The sequence below is a fragment of the Phytophthora infestans genome, genomic scaffold (genome assembly GCF_000142945.1).
Source record: "Phytophthora infestans T30-4 supercont1.18 genomic scaffold, whole genome shotgun sequence".
In the NCBI taxonomy this organism is placed as follows: Eukaryota; Oomycota; class Peronosporomycetes; order Peronosporales; family Peronosporaceae; genus Phytophthora; species Phytophthora infestans.
In genome coordinates this window covers 2,379,584-2,396,574 of record NW_003303741.1, presented here as the reverse complement: position 1 = coordinate 2,396,574, position 16,991 = coordinate 2,379,584, and the positions used below count along the sequence as shown (strand labels likewise).

Sequence of the window (16,991 nt, the reverse complement as noted above, 5' to 3'; positions counted from 1 at the left end):
CCAAGAAGCTGCACTCGTCGAGATGCTCACCAAGTTTGGATTGGACGAGGCGAATTCGGTGCGATCGCCGATCGAAGGAGAAGACGCGGCAGAGTCAGATTTGGCACAACTACTTCCGCACGCAGCAAAGGAAATCGCGTCAGCAGGGCCGACGGAGACAAATTTCCAGTCACTGGTGGGGAGTTTGCTGTCGATTGCGAGATGCACGCGTCGGGACATTACGTTCGCTGTACACTGTGTAACGCGACAGACGCATGCAACAACGATGGCGGATTGGAAGCTGGCTAAGCGCATAGCCAGGTAACTGCGTGGCACCCGATCGCACGAGATGGATATGTCTGACGATGACAATGCTAAAAGGCTACCACTACGATTGCGCTCGTATACGGACGCCGACTTTGCAGCGGAAAAGAGCGACCGCAAGTATGTGAGCGCGGCAATCATCCCAGTAAACGGAATGACGGCGTCATGGTAGTGTAAGAAGCAAAGTTTCGTGGCACTATCGACGACCGAGGCGGAGTACGTTGCTGCGACGGTGGGTTCTCAAGAGCTACTGGGGCTGAAAGAGCTATTGGGTGAGTTGGATATTGCCACCAAGCTTCCTATGCCCATGCTGGTGGACAACCAAGCGGCTATCGTGCAAGTGCAGACCGAAACGAGCTCGGCCAAGGCGAAGCACGTAGACGTCAAGCTCAAGTTCATCCAAGACTGCGCGAAGAAGGGCGTCGTGGTGCCAGATTATGTGGCTAGCGCGAAAATGCTTGTCAACCTGCTGGCGAAGATGCTGCCGGCGCCACGGGTGAAGAGGCTACGGGAGATGATCGGACTCGTCGACATCGAGTGATTCAGGAACCCCGATGCTCTAGGGAGGAGTGTTGGACATAGATGTAAGATCCAGCCAACGGGCAGGCGATCGGAAGCCAGACCCCCTTACGCAAGTGTCGAGTCGACAATGCTAAAGGTACGACATTTTGATTTGGTTTCACTATTGAGACCGATCGGATCGAGTGAAGGTGCGTGTCTTTTCAGGTTATTGTGTAGTGTGCATGTAGAATTTAACTAAAAACGCCTTTGAATAAATTTCTCACTTTCACTTCTACCTTTTGCCGAGCAAGTGCCCAAACAACACAGCCTCTAGGCCTACGTCGCAAGCTTGCCTAGTCTCCTTCAACGATGTAAGGTCTGCATGAAAGCTGTTAAAACAAATGGTAGTATAAAGAGTACTACTTACCGCTTATGATATACAGACTCCGCCCAGAAACTGAAAAGAGGGGACCTTCTAAGTTCCCAAATGTAACGGCGTACAATCCAGTGTGCCCCATGCTACATATAGAGTGACCCGGCACTTTTGTGGACACCTAGTACATGGTACCAGGTGCTCTCAGAGCCAGTCAGGGCACGACTACTTAGCTCCGCTAAAGGTAACCTCTAGTTTGTATGGAACCCAAGCTAATCTTACTTATAAATAAGTCAGTCTTACATCTACTCTTCTAAGTGGCAAACCGTTCCCACTGAGGTCGGGAACACGTGGACTAACGTTTACTCGGGTAGTAAATACACTTAAGCACTTCCTCTTGGCAAGGTGCTGTGTGACCCCGTCTCACCAAAGGATATCGAGTAAGCATAGGCTTTGGATTCCTGCAAATCATTAGTACCACGTATGTTTTGGCTGAAAAGGCTGAAAGTAGATGATCGCGTTTGCGAGGGTATACTCTGTATATGTCATTTCAGTCTCTTGGCGGAGTCGGTAGTATTAGCGGAGCACTCAAACGAAACAAAACGGTTATGACATGGTTTACGAAATGGAAGTGAGTACAGCGCCCAACTGAGATGAAGGGGGTGAAAAAGCGTGCAAATCAAAACGGAGAAGACCCCCACTGAGGCAAGCGGATGCGAGGTCGCGTAGCTGCAACAAACCCGCGCGGGGTGCCCGTGTAGCATGGCCGTGCGGTATTTGCGGAGGCGGGTCCAGCGCCGAGCGCCGAGCATTGCACTCTCCAGGTGAGAGAATCTTTTTATTGCAGGAGCGTAGCGACTGCCTTTGCGACACGAAGCGGAGCAAATCTTAAGATGTAAATTACACCCGTCCTCGATTTCTGAGGGTGGTGCAAATTAATATTGGATTGTACTTTCTCAGTTGGGCGCAGCAACGAGTGCCATACGAAATCACTCGTTTAATCACGTCCATTGGGTGCCTTCCAAAACCTACATAGAATGTTTTCATCAGTAGGGTTAGGGCGCATTAAAGGGAGTAATAAACTTAGCGATTAAACTTGAATTGTTTGATAAGACCAAAAAGTGGTCGGACCAAACTATTCATTAAACCGAGTTTTGGTAAAGCTTAATTGCACTCCGATTTAGCAACTACATCAAAAATGTATCTAGGATTTAGTATGTACTCAAAGCGAAACTCCAAACGGGCAAGTCCGTACGCATTGAAGTATGGGTATCTTCAAGGGACTACAGTAGAAGACGACAGTCATAGAGAATTTGAGGCAGTTCTCACCTAGCAGCTCGCTTTATGGCCGGGGTGCCCGGCGTGCCCCACTAGCGATATACATATATGTGCTGGTTAGCGTGATGCAAATTGAGTGTCACATTAATTTTTGTTGGACCATCCGACGCTAATCCTGCATTCCCTCCTTACCGTTACGAAAATGAAGTCAGCATGGCTAAGGTGTTAGTCGTTTGTTGCGAAGACGTTGTGCTACTACTTGTTGTTCAATTGTGTTTTCGGTGTCTCGGACGATGTTTGCTCGCTTGTGTGGTGACGTTTCGTCGGTGGAGAAGCCATTGGAGCGTTGTGTTGTGGCGTTGCGGAGAGTTTGCGTTTAAGCTTGTTGGTACCAAGTGTTTCAGTAGTGTTTGCGTCGCCGTGGTCATCGGTTGTACTGTCCGTGGTGTAAGGTGCCGTACACACCACTCTGTCCGTAGCGCAAATATGCGTCACCCATGCTTGTGGCATTTTTTTACATGCTGAAATTGAAAAGGTGGCGAATCTCGTACACCGTGCCTGTTGCATTCACCAAGTGTAAGTAAAAGTGTGCTTTTTTAGATGTTATTGTCATTTAATAATACATGAGGAGAACGTACCGGGGACAAAGAGTGAGAGGTCGATTGGTTCCCACATAGTAAGGCGACAGGTTTCGCCGTTTGTTATTTTGGTTGGGACCGAAAGGATCATCTTGCGCACCTTAACGAAAGACTGGGCGGACTCGGCGTCGACGAATTCTAGGTGCGTTCCGTTGGAGCTATCTGCCAGAGTACCAAGTCATGAAGTAAGTGTGATGCATATGCAAGCGGACAGTACTTACCGCTTGTGAAGTGGTCGCCGCGAAGAAAACACATACGCACTGCGCATGTTTGTTCATTCGTGGTGTTCAGCGTTAATACGAATTCTGCGAGCCCAGGGACCGTAGTGAAAAGTCGTTCGTGCGCATCGAGGCGCTTTTGAAGACGGGCGAGATGTGCCATGAGCGTTTAGAATTGTTGTGGCGTGCATGCGCGGATGGCACGGACAGCTACAACCCTATTGTCCCGGCCAAAAAGGCTTGGACGGAAAATAAAAAAGTCAGGTGGCCCAAATGAATTTGATAATATCTCGTCTTCCTGATGAGAGCTTAAGACGTGCTTACCCTACTTTGTTAGATGCCTGTCTTAAGAAACTGCTCAGGCATGCAGTGCGTCTTACATGAGAGCGGTATAGTCTAAATTGAGCACGTAATTTATTATCTCTATAGCGAAAAGATGGAAGGTATAAGTCCTTACATACTTGACCTACCATAACTTAAGCTCAGCGCAACTTTAAGTCCTCATCTTTCTCCAGTATGCTAAGTGGAATGCTAGCTTCATGCAGCGCCAGGTTTGAGCCAATACGGGCGTCTGTGAGGAAAGCTATAGGCCGAGTCCATCGTCTATCGGTGACCACCGTGCTGTTGCTGTTACATATCAAAAATATCATTGCAGTAGTCGTACTGCAAATGTATAAGATATTGCAGGTATGAATCAATTTGATTATCTCAGATCGAGCTGAACGACTGACGGATCTATGCTATATTAAAGGAATTGTAACACCAGCTGTATCATGTTAACCATGATGGTAAAAAAAACACGATGGGCGTCATTTATTGAAATTTATCCAAAATGATTGGGAATCTCCGGCTGCTATCCTGCTTAAGCCAATCGTAGAGACAGAAACGCTGTACGTGGCAGGCTATTAATTGCAAAGAATTCTGCAACAAATAGTGGGTCTTTTCGACAGCCAGAATGAAGGGGAAGGGCTTCGATTCGGACTCAGCACCCATTTTTTACCCTATATATCTAAATGTCGATATAGGTTTTAGAGCGGCAAAACACCTTAATTATAGCGCAAAGTCCGTACAAGGTTTGGTGGCCGGGACAATAAGATTAACTGTCGCGTTGCAGATTTGGGCGATGTGCGGTTCACCTCTCTCAGTTTAGATACATTCGTGTAATGAAGGATCGAGATGGTGTTTTGGCGATGTACGGTGCATTTCGTGTCGTGTGTGTGTGACGTGGTCGAAATTGAACATAAATGTGGACTTAATTCTGTTTTGACAGCTCATGCATGCATGCAAACGTAGTTATGGTAACTCGGTAGTTCGAGTTGCCGTTTGTGCTGAGAGCTTGTGAAGTCGCCGATCTTCTCGAGTATGTCTGCTTTTGGCCTGAAAAACTCAAAGTCGAGGTCGTCTAGTTGCGACCGATCCAATATAGACCGGCGCGAGTCGAACCCGTGACAGCGATACGTACAGTGCGTGGTGGTCCACTGTGCGGCAGTGCGGAGGTCGTAAGTCGGTGACGACAATTTCGTCTCGCGTGTCGCCCTGCATGCCATGCACGGTGATGCCAAATGCCGGTACAATCGGAAACCCTTTGATGGAAATCGCCTCTTTGTTTAGCTTAAACGAGACCTTCGACTGGACAATCGGCATAACTGACGCTGGCCATTGCATTGGGTTACGTGTGAATCGCGTTGGTGTGGGGTTGTTGTGGATGTCGACGTATAAATTCGTTGGAGGCTCCGATGCGACAAATACGTTATCCTGCTTTTGCTCGAATGTGGTTCCTGGGCGCCAGTCAATGTGAAACAAGTTGGCGCTAGCTCCGTTCGCGACGTTCTTCGGGATACATTGGTTCGACTTACGCGCACCGGCATGCCTGTCATTGAATCGCATTATTAGTGTTATTGTCATAATCATGTGATAGATTGCGCAATTGCGTACCGATGTAAGTCTTTAGGAACACGGGAATGTTGCCTGTTTGGTTGTCTGGCAAGTCGGTGATTTTTGCAATTTTTGCGGGCGTCAGTGTCGCTGGCAATTGTGCTGGCACGGCATATACTTTGCGTTCTGGTGGAAATGTGCGGCTGGCAGTCCGGATCGCGGCGTCATTGATTCGTTTGTGGTACGCATTGTCTGTTGAGATGATTTGAATGAGCTGACCGTGCCGATTGTCGGCTGGCGGAGGACCGACGCTGCCGAGGAATGAACGCAGATCCGGCGTCCAATTTCCTAGACGTGCCTCTGCAAGCCATTCCCCCCATTCCGGGTCGTCCACAAAGCGCATGTTTTGCGTTAGATAGACGACTTTGTTTATTGATCTGTAGCGTAAAGATCCTCTAGCCTGCATTTCGCTGTATGGTGTTTCCGGGTCGGCGACCTTGAAAACTGGTATTCCTCGTACAGTGAGCAATTGGAAAAAGTCAAACATGAACACTGCAATCAGTCCCCCAAACGGCTGTAGGCAGTCTTTCACTTTTTGCAGTGCTTCTTCCCAGAGGCCCAATAAAACTGACGTCGGTCATCGACAATTCGTCGGCAACTATACACAATACCGGATCCCACTTATCACGTAGCTTGTCGTCCGGTTTCATGATGTGGCGTGGTAGGCACATTTGGTTGATACCGAGATGGACTGAACTGTGCATCGTCTGTACCTTCAAGTTTGCCGCTGCAATACCGCTGGACGACGTTGCCATGACACATTTCGGGCGACCCCAACGGCATGCGAGGCATCGCAGGGCGTCGATAATGCGGGTTTTGCCGGTGCCTCCAGCTCCCGTTATTATTAACGGATCACAATTGAATTTGACGCCAACGACAGCTCGACGTCGGCAATTTTGTAGAGAAGTGGGACTGCAACGTGTAGGAATGCGAGGTGTTGCTACATGTTGAGACCAAATGCGCAGGATACGTTCTGCACCGATGCGAATGGTGGCAGATCGTCAACTAACGTGGGGTTTTCGGTAGCATTACCGGCTGTTTAGTCGGCGATGGCAGCGTTGAGCAGTTCCATTGTAATCTCAGTCATCTTGAGAAGCTCGTGAATGACAGTCGAGCTGTGGTCCGGTTCCTCGGCTATTAGTTGGTGTTCAAACACGTCCAGCTTGCCCAAACTTACTGGTACTGATCGCACCGAGACGTCCGCCATCTCAAGGGTTGGCAAGTCAGTCAGCTCTACGTTATTGCGGAGCTATCGCTGCACTACGCTGTCGTCGGCAGCGTTTTCCAGAACTGCTGCTTCTTCGTCAGTCAAATTGGTCGGGTTGGCGGCGCATGCGTACAAGTCTGATGCGACTGCAAATCGCTTTAACTATTGCAGTGCGCCCCCAAACTGAAAGGGACCCGTCCGGATGATGTCGCTATGCTCATCAACGCACCCTCTACTTCACGTAAACTTTTAGCTCTGCAATCCGTCGGCAACATGGTCTCCACGCTTACTTCGTCTGTTGATTTTGGTCTGCCGCCCATCAATACCTGAGGTTCTTGTAGCGAAACAGATTTTCACCCCGTGCAGCAGCAGCGCTGCTGTCACGGTCAATGCGGCCGTCCAGCACATCTGGATCAGTACATATGTTGTGTTCACTTTCGGCGGCTTGACGCTCGGAACTCGCTAGCTTCATCCAGTGCAAAATAGTGTTGCTGATGGAAATCAAGTGAGCGTTGGATCTTTGGCTGTGCATTTGGGTTCCACTGCAAAAAAGTTGACGTACTGATCCTTCATCGTCAAGAAAGTCTCGCGAATGTCGGAGCGGACAGTAAAGAAGAGCGGTTGCACGGTAGTACAGTTCTGCTTGGTCGCCGTGTTCGACGTCTTCAAGTAGACGAGCATCTGGTAGACGAGGGCCGATGATCTCTGGTACGTTTGGGTACTCAACTCGAGAAAGGCCGTGCAAGCGCTCGTGTGAAGCGACCACGTCTGGATTGTTGGATGCAAATGTGCAGGTGTCTCCTGGCACGGCAAATTTGGATGTGCTTGGCTTGAACCATGCGCAAAAATCGTACCAGCAGTACTTGTCAAGACACTTCGGGCGTGTGATGTAATGCCGGATTGATGACTGCGTCACGAGATGATCGCCTTGTCGAACGACTGACAGCTCGATGTCTTGATTTGCCATCATATGCAGACCCTCGACAAGTGCTAAGCGCTCAAACTTGCAACTGAACTTTCCGGCGCCTCCCTCCATAAGTATTGCCGTCGCAAGCGGCCCTCCGATTTCGATCGCCGACGATGCGGAGTACGCTAGGGACATGAATCGGCTGATGCCTTGTTGCATCTCAGCTTGATTTGTCATTGGTGCTGCGGCCTCGCGCTCCTCTCGCCGTCACAATGCAAGTTCCATCACATCAACGTTGTCAAGCGTGCTCTGACGTTTCGATGCGTACTGCATCGCATATTGTATTGCTTGCAGGCTATTGCCTGACCAGAGAACTCGTGCGTCCATATTAAAATGTAGTAGGCGTCGCCAGATTGGTATATATGGGTTGAGCCACTGGTTGCCGACACTGCGTCGGTATTTCATTTCGCCACCATCGGTGAGCTGTGTTGCTTTTTCAAGGTTACGGAAAAAATGGTGGCTGCAAGCTGTACCAGAGGTGCCTTTCACACAAGATGACGTGTGCTCGTATGCAGGCACCTGGTCGTGTTGCAGGAGTCGGCTGAGCTGGACGTCAGCGGTAGGTTTGTGTGCAGAAAGCCTGCCGAATCGCAACCGAAGCGCGTTAGTTGCTTGTCTTGTACTGATCGATTTACGGTCTGCGTCGAGTTCGCACCACTTGCGCTCAATGACGAAACTTGCGATATCTGTGTCAGTGAGCTGTTGTTCGCATTGGTTACACGCTGCGGTTTAGGCGGGGGTGTGCCGGTCTTTAGACGATGCTTAAACTTGGGAGGGATGTTGAGTGGATTAAGGTTGCCAGTGCAATTTGGCGTTGGGCACTTGATCTCTTCGATTGAGCGGAAAACAGGCAGCTCGGCAGCGAAAATTGACGCACAGTACTCTTCAATTCTCACACGCATCGTTGAATTAGCGAGTAGGTTTTGCCAATCAGATTTGGTCTTCGGTAACCCCGCAACCCACATTACCCCCATGGTTGTGGACGCGTAGACGTCCTTGTGCTTAGAAAAATGCTTCGACAAATCCAAATATCCCAGGTTCGGAAGTGACGCCGTCGAGTCCCAGCCGAACATCACGTCGATGAGAATTGTACAGCACATTTGAAAGTACTGCGCCTGTAGCGTTGTGTTTTGCATCGTCAGCCGTTTCATTCTGCTGCTGTTCGGCATATTTACGACCGTGCATGCTGCGAGATCCTTGGGACGGCCGTTTGGTAAGTCGAATCCCGACCAGAACGCGACCGCAATTGATCTTTCGGAATGCGGTGTCAGCGTCCAAAATATCGACGGTTCTCCGTACATTAACGCCATCGTGTTTAGCTTGCGTTGGAACCCATCACGTTCCTCATTACTGCCCCACATTTTGGCTGTCGACGCATTGATCGCTTTGAGTACGTTGTTGGCACGGCCGTGACGTTCGGAGGTTGTGACCGAATTTTCATTTCGTGCTGCGCGTTGCATCGCTGCACGCGTTTCCATTGCTCCACGAATTTCTTCTGCAGAGATTTGGATGGCACGTGTTGCAGCATCGGGGTCTGTCGAACGCGGACAAACACACCAGGTTTTACGCGTTCCGTTGCCAAGTAGTCGAACATTTAAATTTTAAATGATGCATCTTCCGCGATTCGATTGGATGAGACGTTTAAGTAATGCAACACGACGTCTCGTTTGCTATATCGATTGCTTCGTGAGCTTGAAAACCCTCCAATTCCGAACGTCAGCAGATGTGGATAGACGCGCTCCAGGTAGTAGGGATCGTTGTGCTGGAGGATAGACGTTGATCGGCGCGCGACATACGTTGGGTGGCCCATGATTACGTCTAGTGCGCATGAGAGGCATGCATCCCCGTTTACATCCACTGCTGTCTCGATGATCACGTCTCTGTCGGAAGAATACTGGTTTCGTCCGCAGCTGCACTGTTAATGTCTGAAGGGGCTGCAACTGTTTGCTGTCTCGCTCGCGCACGCGCAACGAGACCAGCGTTGTCTTCATTCTTGCCGATCCCTGTACAGAAAAAATCTCGAGACTGGTCCCCGTTATCAAACTTGAAGCTCTCATCAATGTCTTTGTACAGCGGATTAATGCGACGCAATAACATTTGAAGCGCATGTACGCGTGCGCCATTACATTCGTGTTGCTTGGCGACCACCAATTCGTGCTCCGGCGTCATTGGGCCTGCGAGAACCACTCGAAAGTCATTACATGTGCGGACACTTGGAGCGCGACTCGCAATTGTTGCATGACGGTTGTCCCACGAGATCAAGTGGCTCTGCAAAACGTTACCAGGCCCGCCGTAAACCACTTTGACGATTCCGCGTGTTTGCACGAGGCCGACCGCTTGGCGTCCGATCAGTGTGGTCGCGTCAATTTTGCTGAACGTACCTGCGACGAAACAGTCTGCGATCGCAAACCGCGGTGGTACAAGTTCATCTTTTATGCTTTCGCATAGTATTAATTTTGCATCCAGCGCTCGTAAATGTCTCAGTACATCACGCGACATCCATATTTGGACGCCATTATCTGTATGCTCAACCCCGCGTGGAGACAAAAGCATCCCTGTCAGTCGGTTATCAATCGCACCACAATTGTAGTAGTCTCGGATTGAGGATGTGGTCCATGCTTTAGGCCCCAAAACTCGCCGCATTGCTGCTAATGGTAACTCTGCGATGGACATTCTGCACGCATCTCTGCGAAAAACCTAGGTGTCCGTGACAATGCAAGCTCGCCTGTCGATGCACTCATCGCCAAAGTTGTCCACGACTTCCGCCTCGATCCGTTGACTCGTCGCCGTTTTGAATGGTTCGAACGCACCGGTTTCATTGATCGCTTGCAGTTGCTTGTACGACAACCATGGTGACTTTGGGTGGGGTGTGCGTGCACGCTTCGCTTGTTGCACATTTTGACTTGAGTGATGCTCTTCTCTGGCTCGCTTCAGTGACGACAGTTGCTGCTGGGTTAAGTCTACGAACCGTCGATAGGGAATAGAAACACAGTTAGCGATTGGCATCCTATGCCCCATTCTATCAATTCTTCTGTGCGTCAGTTTGACGAATGGGCAGCAGTTACGTTAACAGAGCTTTTCTCTGGGAGACGGCGATGGGTGGTGGGACTGCTAGTAATCATTTAACTTCTCGGCCTACTGCAACCATTTACAGCGCGTGAAGATGGAGACTCCAGTAGATCCGGCACGATGTCGACGTCGCCGCACGGTGTACGAGAAACTTTATATTCTCAGCGTGACACGGACACCTGCACAAGCCGCTACTGCCTACGGTGTCAGCCGCAGTACAGTCATTTCGTGGCGGGCTAACGAGGATCGCTTCTGGCAACAGGATTTGCCGCCCCGGCAACATTTTGGAGATGTAAGTGGTCACACAACCCAGCGTTAGCTCAAACAGCAATGGGTAGCGTCAGATTAAAAATGTTGTGCGGACTAACGATGTTTCTCGTGATTTCTCACACAGCACCCGCATAACGAACTGCTGCACCACGCTGGTAGTCAATCAGGCATCGTGAATGTCGGTTACGTCGGTCAACGTGGAACGCTCGCTGAGATTGCAGTGCGAACCATGTTCCCACTGCTCCAAGTGGGCCCCACAACAACGGCAACGTTAATTGAAGGGGTAGGTTTCGCTCACGTAATCGACACGATGGACGCTCTTACTGATAAGGAAATCGACTATTGCGTGTTGCCGACCACGTCATTGTTGGCACTACGTCCCGATTTCATGCTCTCTCAATTAATCTCGAGGCCGCTTAAAATTGTTGGCGAGATTGCGTGCACTATGGAGCTGTGTCTTAGCGCGCTGCCTGGTACGGCGCTGCGGGAATGTGACTGCGTTATGTCCGACCCGGCATTGCTCCAAAAGTACGAGGCGTTGATCCTCCAACTCGAAAGCGACCGAGGCTCACCGATTGTGCGTCAAGTGGCGTGGGACAGCGCTGGTGCATGCTTCATAGTGCGTGAGCAAGCCGCACATGGCATCGCGGCCATCGCAAGCAAGGATGCCGCTCATGAAGCCGGGTTGAACGTGTTAGTGGACAACCTCTGCGATGACAGCCCAGAATTAGCACAGTACCTGATCCTCGGTCGGCAGCAATGCGTACCCATCCAACCTCGCTCTGATTGTGCACTGCGCAAGGTGACATTGTACTTAATACTGCAAAACCAGCCAACATGGCTATCGGCCACCATGCAAGCGTTAGCCGACGTCTACGCTCATGTTGTTGACATCCAGACATACACCAATCGGTACGTGTACGTGTCCGACCATGCTTCAGAAAGCATAGCGCTGTGTTTGACAACCCCTGCTTTATGTTGCTGTCGCAGGGGCGCCGAGCATCAAGTTCTCATCACTGTTAGAGCGACCGTGCCCTCGCCGTTTTCGAAGCCCCCTCCTCTGCTGCTGGAGCGTCTTGACGATCTGTCTACGTCCATGCACGTCTTTGATACGTATTTCTGCCTCACCAATATGCCGTAACAGTACCAACGTTCAGCATATGCGCGAGTTACGGTGCTCTTGATGTGTACATGCATGCGTGTTTGTTCGGCCATTGGCCACGAAGCGTCGTACGCTGTACCGTGGCGCAGTGTTCGCCACGCTGATTGAGCTAGCCTTATCATCTTTCTTGTGGTGGTAGCCCGTCGTGAGCGGGAAAAGCGAGGTACCAAGTTCATTCACTCGTTTTTTTGTTGTACTCGCGCGTATACGATACTTGGACGGTTTTGCACAAACTATATTTCGCAGTTTGGCGGGACTTTGATCACTGTACCTCCATTCTGCCTGCTTTTTTGCAGATGCTACAACTAACCTGTGGAAAGTAGTATATATATTATACCTTTCATAGGTTGCACTTGACGCTTTGTTTGCTTGTATGTATGCTTTACTTTCGACACCTCAATGTTGAAGTCGACTAATTGAGCTACATCACGGTGCTTCCATCTCGCTAACCTTTTTGCAGGTACAATTTCTCACAGGTCCTGCGTTGTATGTTTGTATGTGGGAAGCAGTGTTTCCTCTGCCATCGTACAATGCAAGGTATGTGTTTTGCAAAATAAACGGAACTTGCGGTTAGGTTTCGACACCCACTGCCAATAAGCCGGGTACCCCGGCCATTTTCGCCATCCATTATTCTCGCCAAGTCGGCTGGAGCCATAGTGTGGTCCTCATTTTAAAATCAGCCTGGGGAGTGCAAGCTCTACTGTCCTGTCATCATTTCATAACGACGCGTAACGGAGAGCCCCGTCGGCCTGAGCATTGGCGCCCTACTCCGGTACACTCCTTAACTGCTGTTTGTACCATGTACGAAGAAAGATGTTCTCAGAGTATCCTCGGTTTGCAATACAGGTTTCCAATTGGTATCCAGGCGCTAGGCAGCGTTTCCTGCACTCGCGTGCTGAGTACCTCGCCTTCGTTGATCGAAACAACAACTTGCACGGATCGAGTAATGTACTGTCTTAACGAAATATCTACTCTGCATACAAGTAATAACTCTATTATCTTTGCTCTACTCAATTGAAACTATCCACTCAGCGAACATGAAGATCATAAGACCTACCTGTGATCGCCCTGACAGCCCGCTGCAGCAAACCAAGCGGACGAAGTTCAGCTCACCCGCAACCTCGTCACCTCTTCAGCTTCGTTCGGCCCAGTCATTCGTCATCCACGCATCGTAGAAGCTGCAACGATGGAGGCGGAATCTCTATCCTTCTACGAGACGTCGGCCGGTCTCTCGTCGCAGGACTCAATCGCTGTTGTTTCCTCGTCGCAACTTCTGTCACTCCTACGAAGGTATTGAATTTCTAGCAGTGGACTCCAAGTCCGATCAGAGGACCGGTTGAATCGTGGCGCATCAAGACGCCTCGAACGCCCGAGGGCGAGATACCCAAATGGTTCGCGGAAGCCTTTGAATCTGACGGATACGACTCGGATGCCCTTGAACCCATCGCCGGTTTACGTCCTGCTGCGACTCGCCACCCCAGTAAGACCACTGGGATATCCTCGTTATCACTTGGATCAGCGTGGACGCGTTAAGACTGGCCTAGTGACGTGGGGTTTATTGTCGAACAGTGGAATCCACGTAAGTGGAAATTTTCTAAAGTCAGTGTGGACCAACGAGATGGAACTAGTTGTGGATGTTAAACCCGATGCAACGCGGCAACGTGCATCAATTCGAAGGAGTTTCGATTATGTTGCAAACAGAACTGTGTCTTTCGAGGTCAATTCGGAAATCGTCTTCGAGAACGTCCATCGCTTGTTATCGCTCGGAGCTCGCAGTCGAGAATACGAGGTTTAGTATCTACCAGTACCATACCGGCCGGAGAGGTACTGGGCCAGTATCTAGGCCACCTCCAATTTTTCTGACCTCCTTGTAGAAACGGCCCCGCCAACGAGGGCTTCTGCATGCATCTCAAGACTAGGGCTAAAGGCAATCCGTATTTGGGCATCGACGCCCTTCAAATGGGCGGTAAGGTCAGGATGATGAACCATGCCTGCAATCCTTCGGCGAGATTTCACGAGCTCCAAACTGGCAGTATCGTTACAGTCATAGTGTATCACTACGCGACATCAACTGTCGTGAAGAGGTCACAGTATCGTACGGCAACCGACTATGGTTCATCTGCCAATGTGGGTGGTCGGGCTGTCAGCACCGCGACATCCAGCACTTGGTGGACTTCTGTCCGTGCTGATGTGGCACGCGTCGAGTCTACAATGGGATTGGTGCTAAGGTTTTACCCTTCGCATAGATAACCGCTAATAAAATTGATTGAACCAAGGTTTTTTATTAACTTATTCTCTGGATATTTATATCCAGAGTCTTAGGTGGGATCCAGAACCGTCGTGGATCCTATAAAAACGCATAAGAACATACTTCTGTACTTGATAGATTGCAAATACTAATAAAAAATCAGGTACAATAATGACGCAATACTGAATAATTACTAAAACGCTATGCTACAATGCCTGAATGTTGACCCAGTCGGAGAAAAACACGACATTCGCGCAGCAGAATACTTGAGTAACATTCAATGATAACATTCAAACAACAACGTCACTCATTAAATACATTCAAACAACAACGTCACTCATTCACACATACGGCGTCTGTCTCCCGGTCTATTTGGATCGCAGCGGTATGAAGACTACTTGAAGCGCACGAACCCAGCAGCAGCACTGGCGGCAGCCACGCAGAATGCTCCGGCACCCGGAGCTACGACGACTAAAACTGGACCGGTCGAAGGCTTCGGAGCGCAACCAGCAACGAGTTCAGCCTTTGGAGCACCAGGAGGCTTTGGCAACACTCAGCCATCTGCATTCGGTGCTACCTCTAGTGGAGGAGGCTTTGGATCGTTCGCTTTTGGTTCAGCTACGACGTCTACAACAACTGGCGGTTTTGGTGGATTTGAATCGCAGCCTGGTGCTCCCGCCACAAGCGGTGATCTGTTTGGAAGTAGTGCAGCACGCCTTGCCACTGGAGGATTTGGCGCACCGGCCACAAGCAGTGCCTTTGGTGCTGCGCCTGCTGCTTCGTCGGCTTTTGAGGCACCTGCCACTGGTGGTGGTTTTGGATATACAACCGGTGAATTCGGTAGCAGTTTTGCGCTGCTCCAGCACCAAGGACACATTCTACGCTACTCGACCTTCAACCCGTTTGCGTTATTGCTTTACTTACCTCAGGATGCTGTACGGCGTCTGTCCAAGGCCTCATACTACTTGTACCTATATAACAACGTCGAGATCGAAGTTGTACGTGGTATTTTGTTAACGTCGATTCATTGTGACTATAAAGAGCGCTAGCAAACTTTGCATGCCCGATTCGTATCGGTGCGCGGGCCTACTGATGTTTAAAGAGACAACAAGACATCATATATTTGTTATATGGTGTACAGCAATCCTTGTCCAGACAGATTGTCAGTGCCTACCAGTCAGGTGACGTAACCGCGAGCTTACTCCGTTTTCGGCTTCTTTGGTGCTCGTGCCTTATTTGGCTGTTGTGCGAGAAGGCATTCCTCGCCTGTTCCAGGCTCCACGACGTCCCGGCTTGTCTTCCCAGCTCCGCGCTTATTTGGCAATTTAGGCGAAAGGCGCTCGGCGTCACTTTGATAGCCTTCCGTGCTTTGACTCTCAGCTTCGGGAGGAGTGGTGTTCTCGAGATCGGAATCAGTGTCTTTGACTTTTGTGACCATCTCGATGCGATTCGTGTTGCCTTGAGCCATTTTGTTTTCGAACAAGGCCAGCCCCGTCACTCGTTCGACGTACACTTCCGATCCATCGGGGATCTCAGTGACGTTTTGAGCGTCGGGGTCTTGCTTCTTGTTGGTCCACACCGAAAGTCGGAAAAACATGGCTGCCTTCTCGTCAAAGCTCATTGACGGCATCTCCTGTTTTAGTTCCGGCTCCAACTTCGTAACTTGTTCGTCACTTAGCCAGATGTTCCAGCCACTTGCGAACTCTTCTAGAAACGCGATGTACATATTCAAACTGATGTATGGTGGAATTTTGGCGGGTTCTGAGGGCGTGGACGTCCAATCTGGCGGATTGACGGCAGTGACTTTGAGTAGCATTTCCACGATGTCAGGGTTCTTCTCGTAGACTGGTGGGCGTTTTTCTTGTTTGCGCTTGATCCTGGATCGAAGAAGATCAGCCAGCTCCATACTTCGTGTGGACAATTCAAAAGTGAGCTGGGTAGGCTGTTCAAATATTTACCTTGCCGTTGCAGCTAGCATTCTGTGCGTGCCCTTGTATTTGCCTGTGTCTGTGTGCGTGTTGGGAGGGGGGGGGCGGGCGGGGATGACACGAGTTTGCTGATAAGTACAGAACCGATGTACATGTACCACGCATCACCACTTCCATTACTGTACAAGAATGAACGAACAAATTTTCCAACTATGATTCTTTCTTAAGATTTTAACCAGTTTTGCCTGATATTGAATGATGCATTATATCGATCAAACATGTAGTATTAGGAATTGACGAAATTGAGCATGCAAAATTACAGCAATGCTGTAGAGATATCAACGGGAGAACGAAAACGCTATGACGCTTCTGTTAAAGTTTATCGATTCCGTATCAGACGAGTGACTTCGAATAGTGACGCAGATAGCTCGAGATTTGACATGAATAAGGCTGTGGAGTGTCGTTGTTGTAAAGTCGCAACAGCAACAACACGAATAATTTATCGTCTTTTTGTTTCGTACCCAAAACGTTAGGCGAAAGCTCGAACACATGGACTTAGCGCAAATTCATCGACCGTAGAACCTACGCAATGAGAACTAGACCTCATACAGCCCAATGGTAACACATACTGTACCAGGCGATGCAAATAAAGAATTGGCACCCACAACGAAGTGCTATGCTTACATCCTTGGACGTTGCCCGTTATTAGCTGTCCAACGTCTGCCTGGTGTAATATGTGGCCGTACTTCGAGCAGGTTGACATTGCATGGATGAACACAAATCGACTGATAAGATGTTTAGTCCGCGATTTACTGTCAATCCAGCACAGCCATGGACCCGCTGTGGCCGCCCGGTGTCGTGACAATCTGGACAAATTTTTCCAATGGTGGCGCT

The 16,991-nt window shown here is 49.7% G+C and overlaps 5 protein-coding genes across 5 annotated transcripts; 1 reads left to right on the top strand and 4 right to left on the bottom strand.

Annotated features, from left to right (window-relative positions):
• Positions 1 to 2,969: 2,969 nt before the first annotated feature.
• Positions 2,970 to 3,474, bottom strand: PITG_10614 (uncharacterized protein; the record flags this gene model as incomplete). Its single annotated transcript, XM_002902323.1, has 3 exons — positions 2,970 to 3,013; positions 3,094 to 3,255; positions 3,315 to 3,474. 3 exons carry the CDS (start codon positions 3,472 to 3,474, stop codon positions 2,970 to 2,972), a joined length of 366 nt encoding a protein of 121 aa, XP_002902369.1.
• A 1,689-nt stretch (positions 3,475 to 5,163) lies between these two features.
• Positions 5,164 to 6,275, bottom strand: PITG_10613 (uncharacterized protein; the record flags this gene model as incomplete). The annotated part of the gene is made up of 5 exons (XM_002902322.1): positions 5,164 to 5,181; positions 5,269 to 5,460; positions 5,581 to 5,789; positions 5,851 to 6,078; positions 6,257 to 6,275. 5 exons carry the CDS (start codon positions 6,273 to 6,275, stop codon positions 5,164 to 5,166), a joined length of 666 nt encoding a protein of 221 aa, XP_002902368.1.
• A 753-nt stretch (positions 6,276 to 7,028) lies between these two features.
• On the bottom strand, positions 7,029 to 9,014 carry PITG_10612 (uncharacterized protein; the record flags this gene model as incomplete). Its single annotated transcript, XM_002902321.1, has 6 exons — positions 7,029 to 7,038; positions 7,089 to 7,569; positions 7,675 to 8,142; positions 8,298 to 8,415; positions 8,497 to 8,915; positions 8,978 to 9,014. The coding sequence occupies 6 exons, from the start codon at positions 9,012 to 9,014 to the stop codon at positions 7,029 to 7,031; spliced, it is 1,533 nt and encodes a 510-aa protein (XP_002902367.1).
• A 76-nt stretch (positions 9,015 to 9,090) lies between these two features.
• Positions 9,091 to 10,063, bottom strand: PITG_10611 (uncharacterized protein; the record flags this gene model as incomplete). The annotated part of the gene is made up of 3 exons (XM_002902320.1): positions 9,091 to 9,111; positions 9,156 to 9,280; positions 9,337 to 10,063. The coding sequence occupies 3 exons, from the start codon at positions 10,061 to 10,063 to the stop codon at positions 9,091 to 9,093; spliced, it is 873 nt and encodes a 290-aa protein (XP_002902366.1).
• Positions 10,064 to 10,988: 925 nt separating this feature from the next.
• On the top strand, positions 10,989 to 11,900 carry PITG_10610 (uncharacterized protein; the record flags this gene model as incomplete). The annotated part of the gene is made up of 3 exons (XM_002902319.1): positions 10,989 to 11,522; positions 11,592 to 11,675; positions 11,760 to 11,900. The coding sequence occupies 3 exons, from the start codon at positions 10,989 to 10,991 to the stop codon at positions 11,898 to 11,900; spliced, it is 759 nt and encodes a 252-aa protein (XP_002902365.1).
• Between the last annotated feature and the right edge of the window lie 5,091 nt (positions 11,901 to 16,991).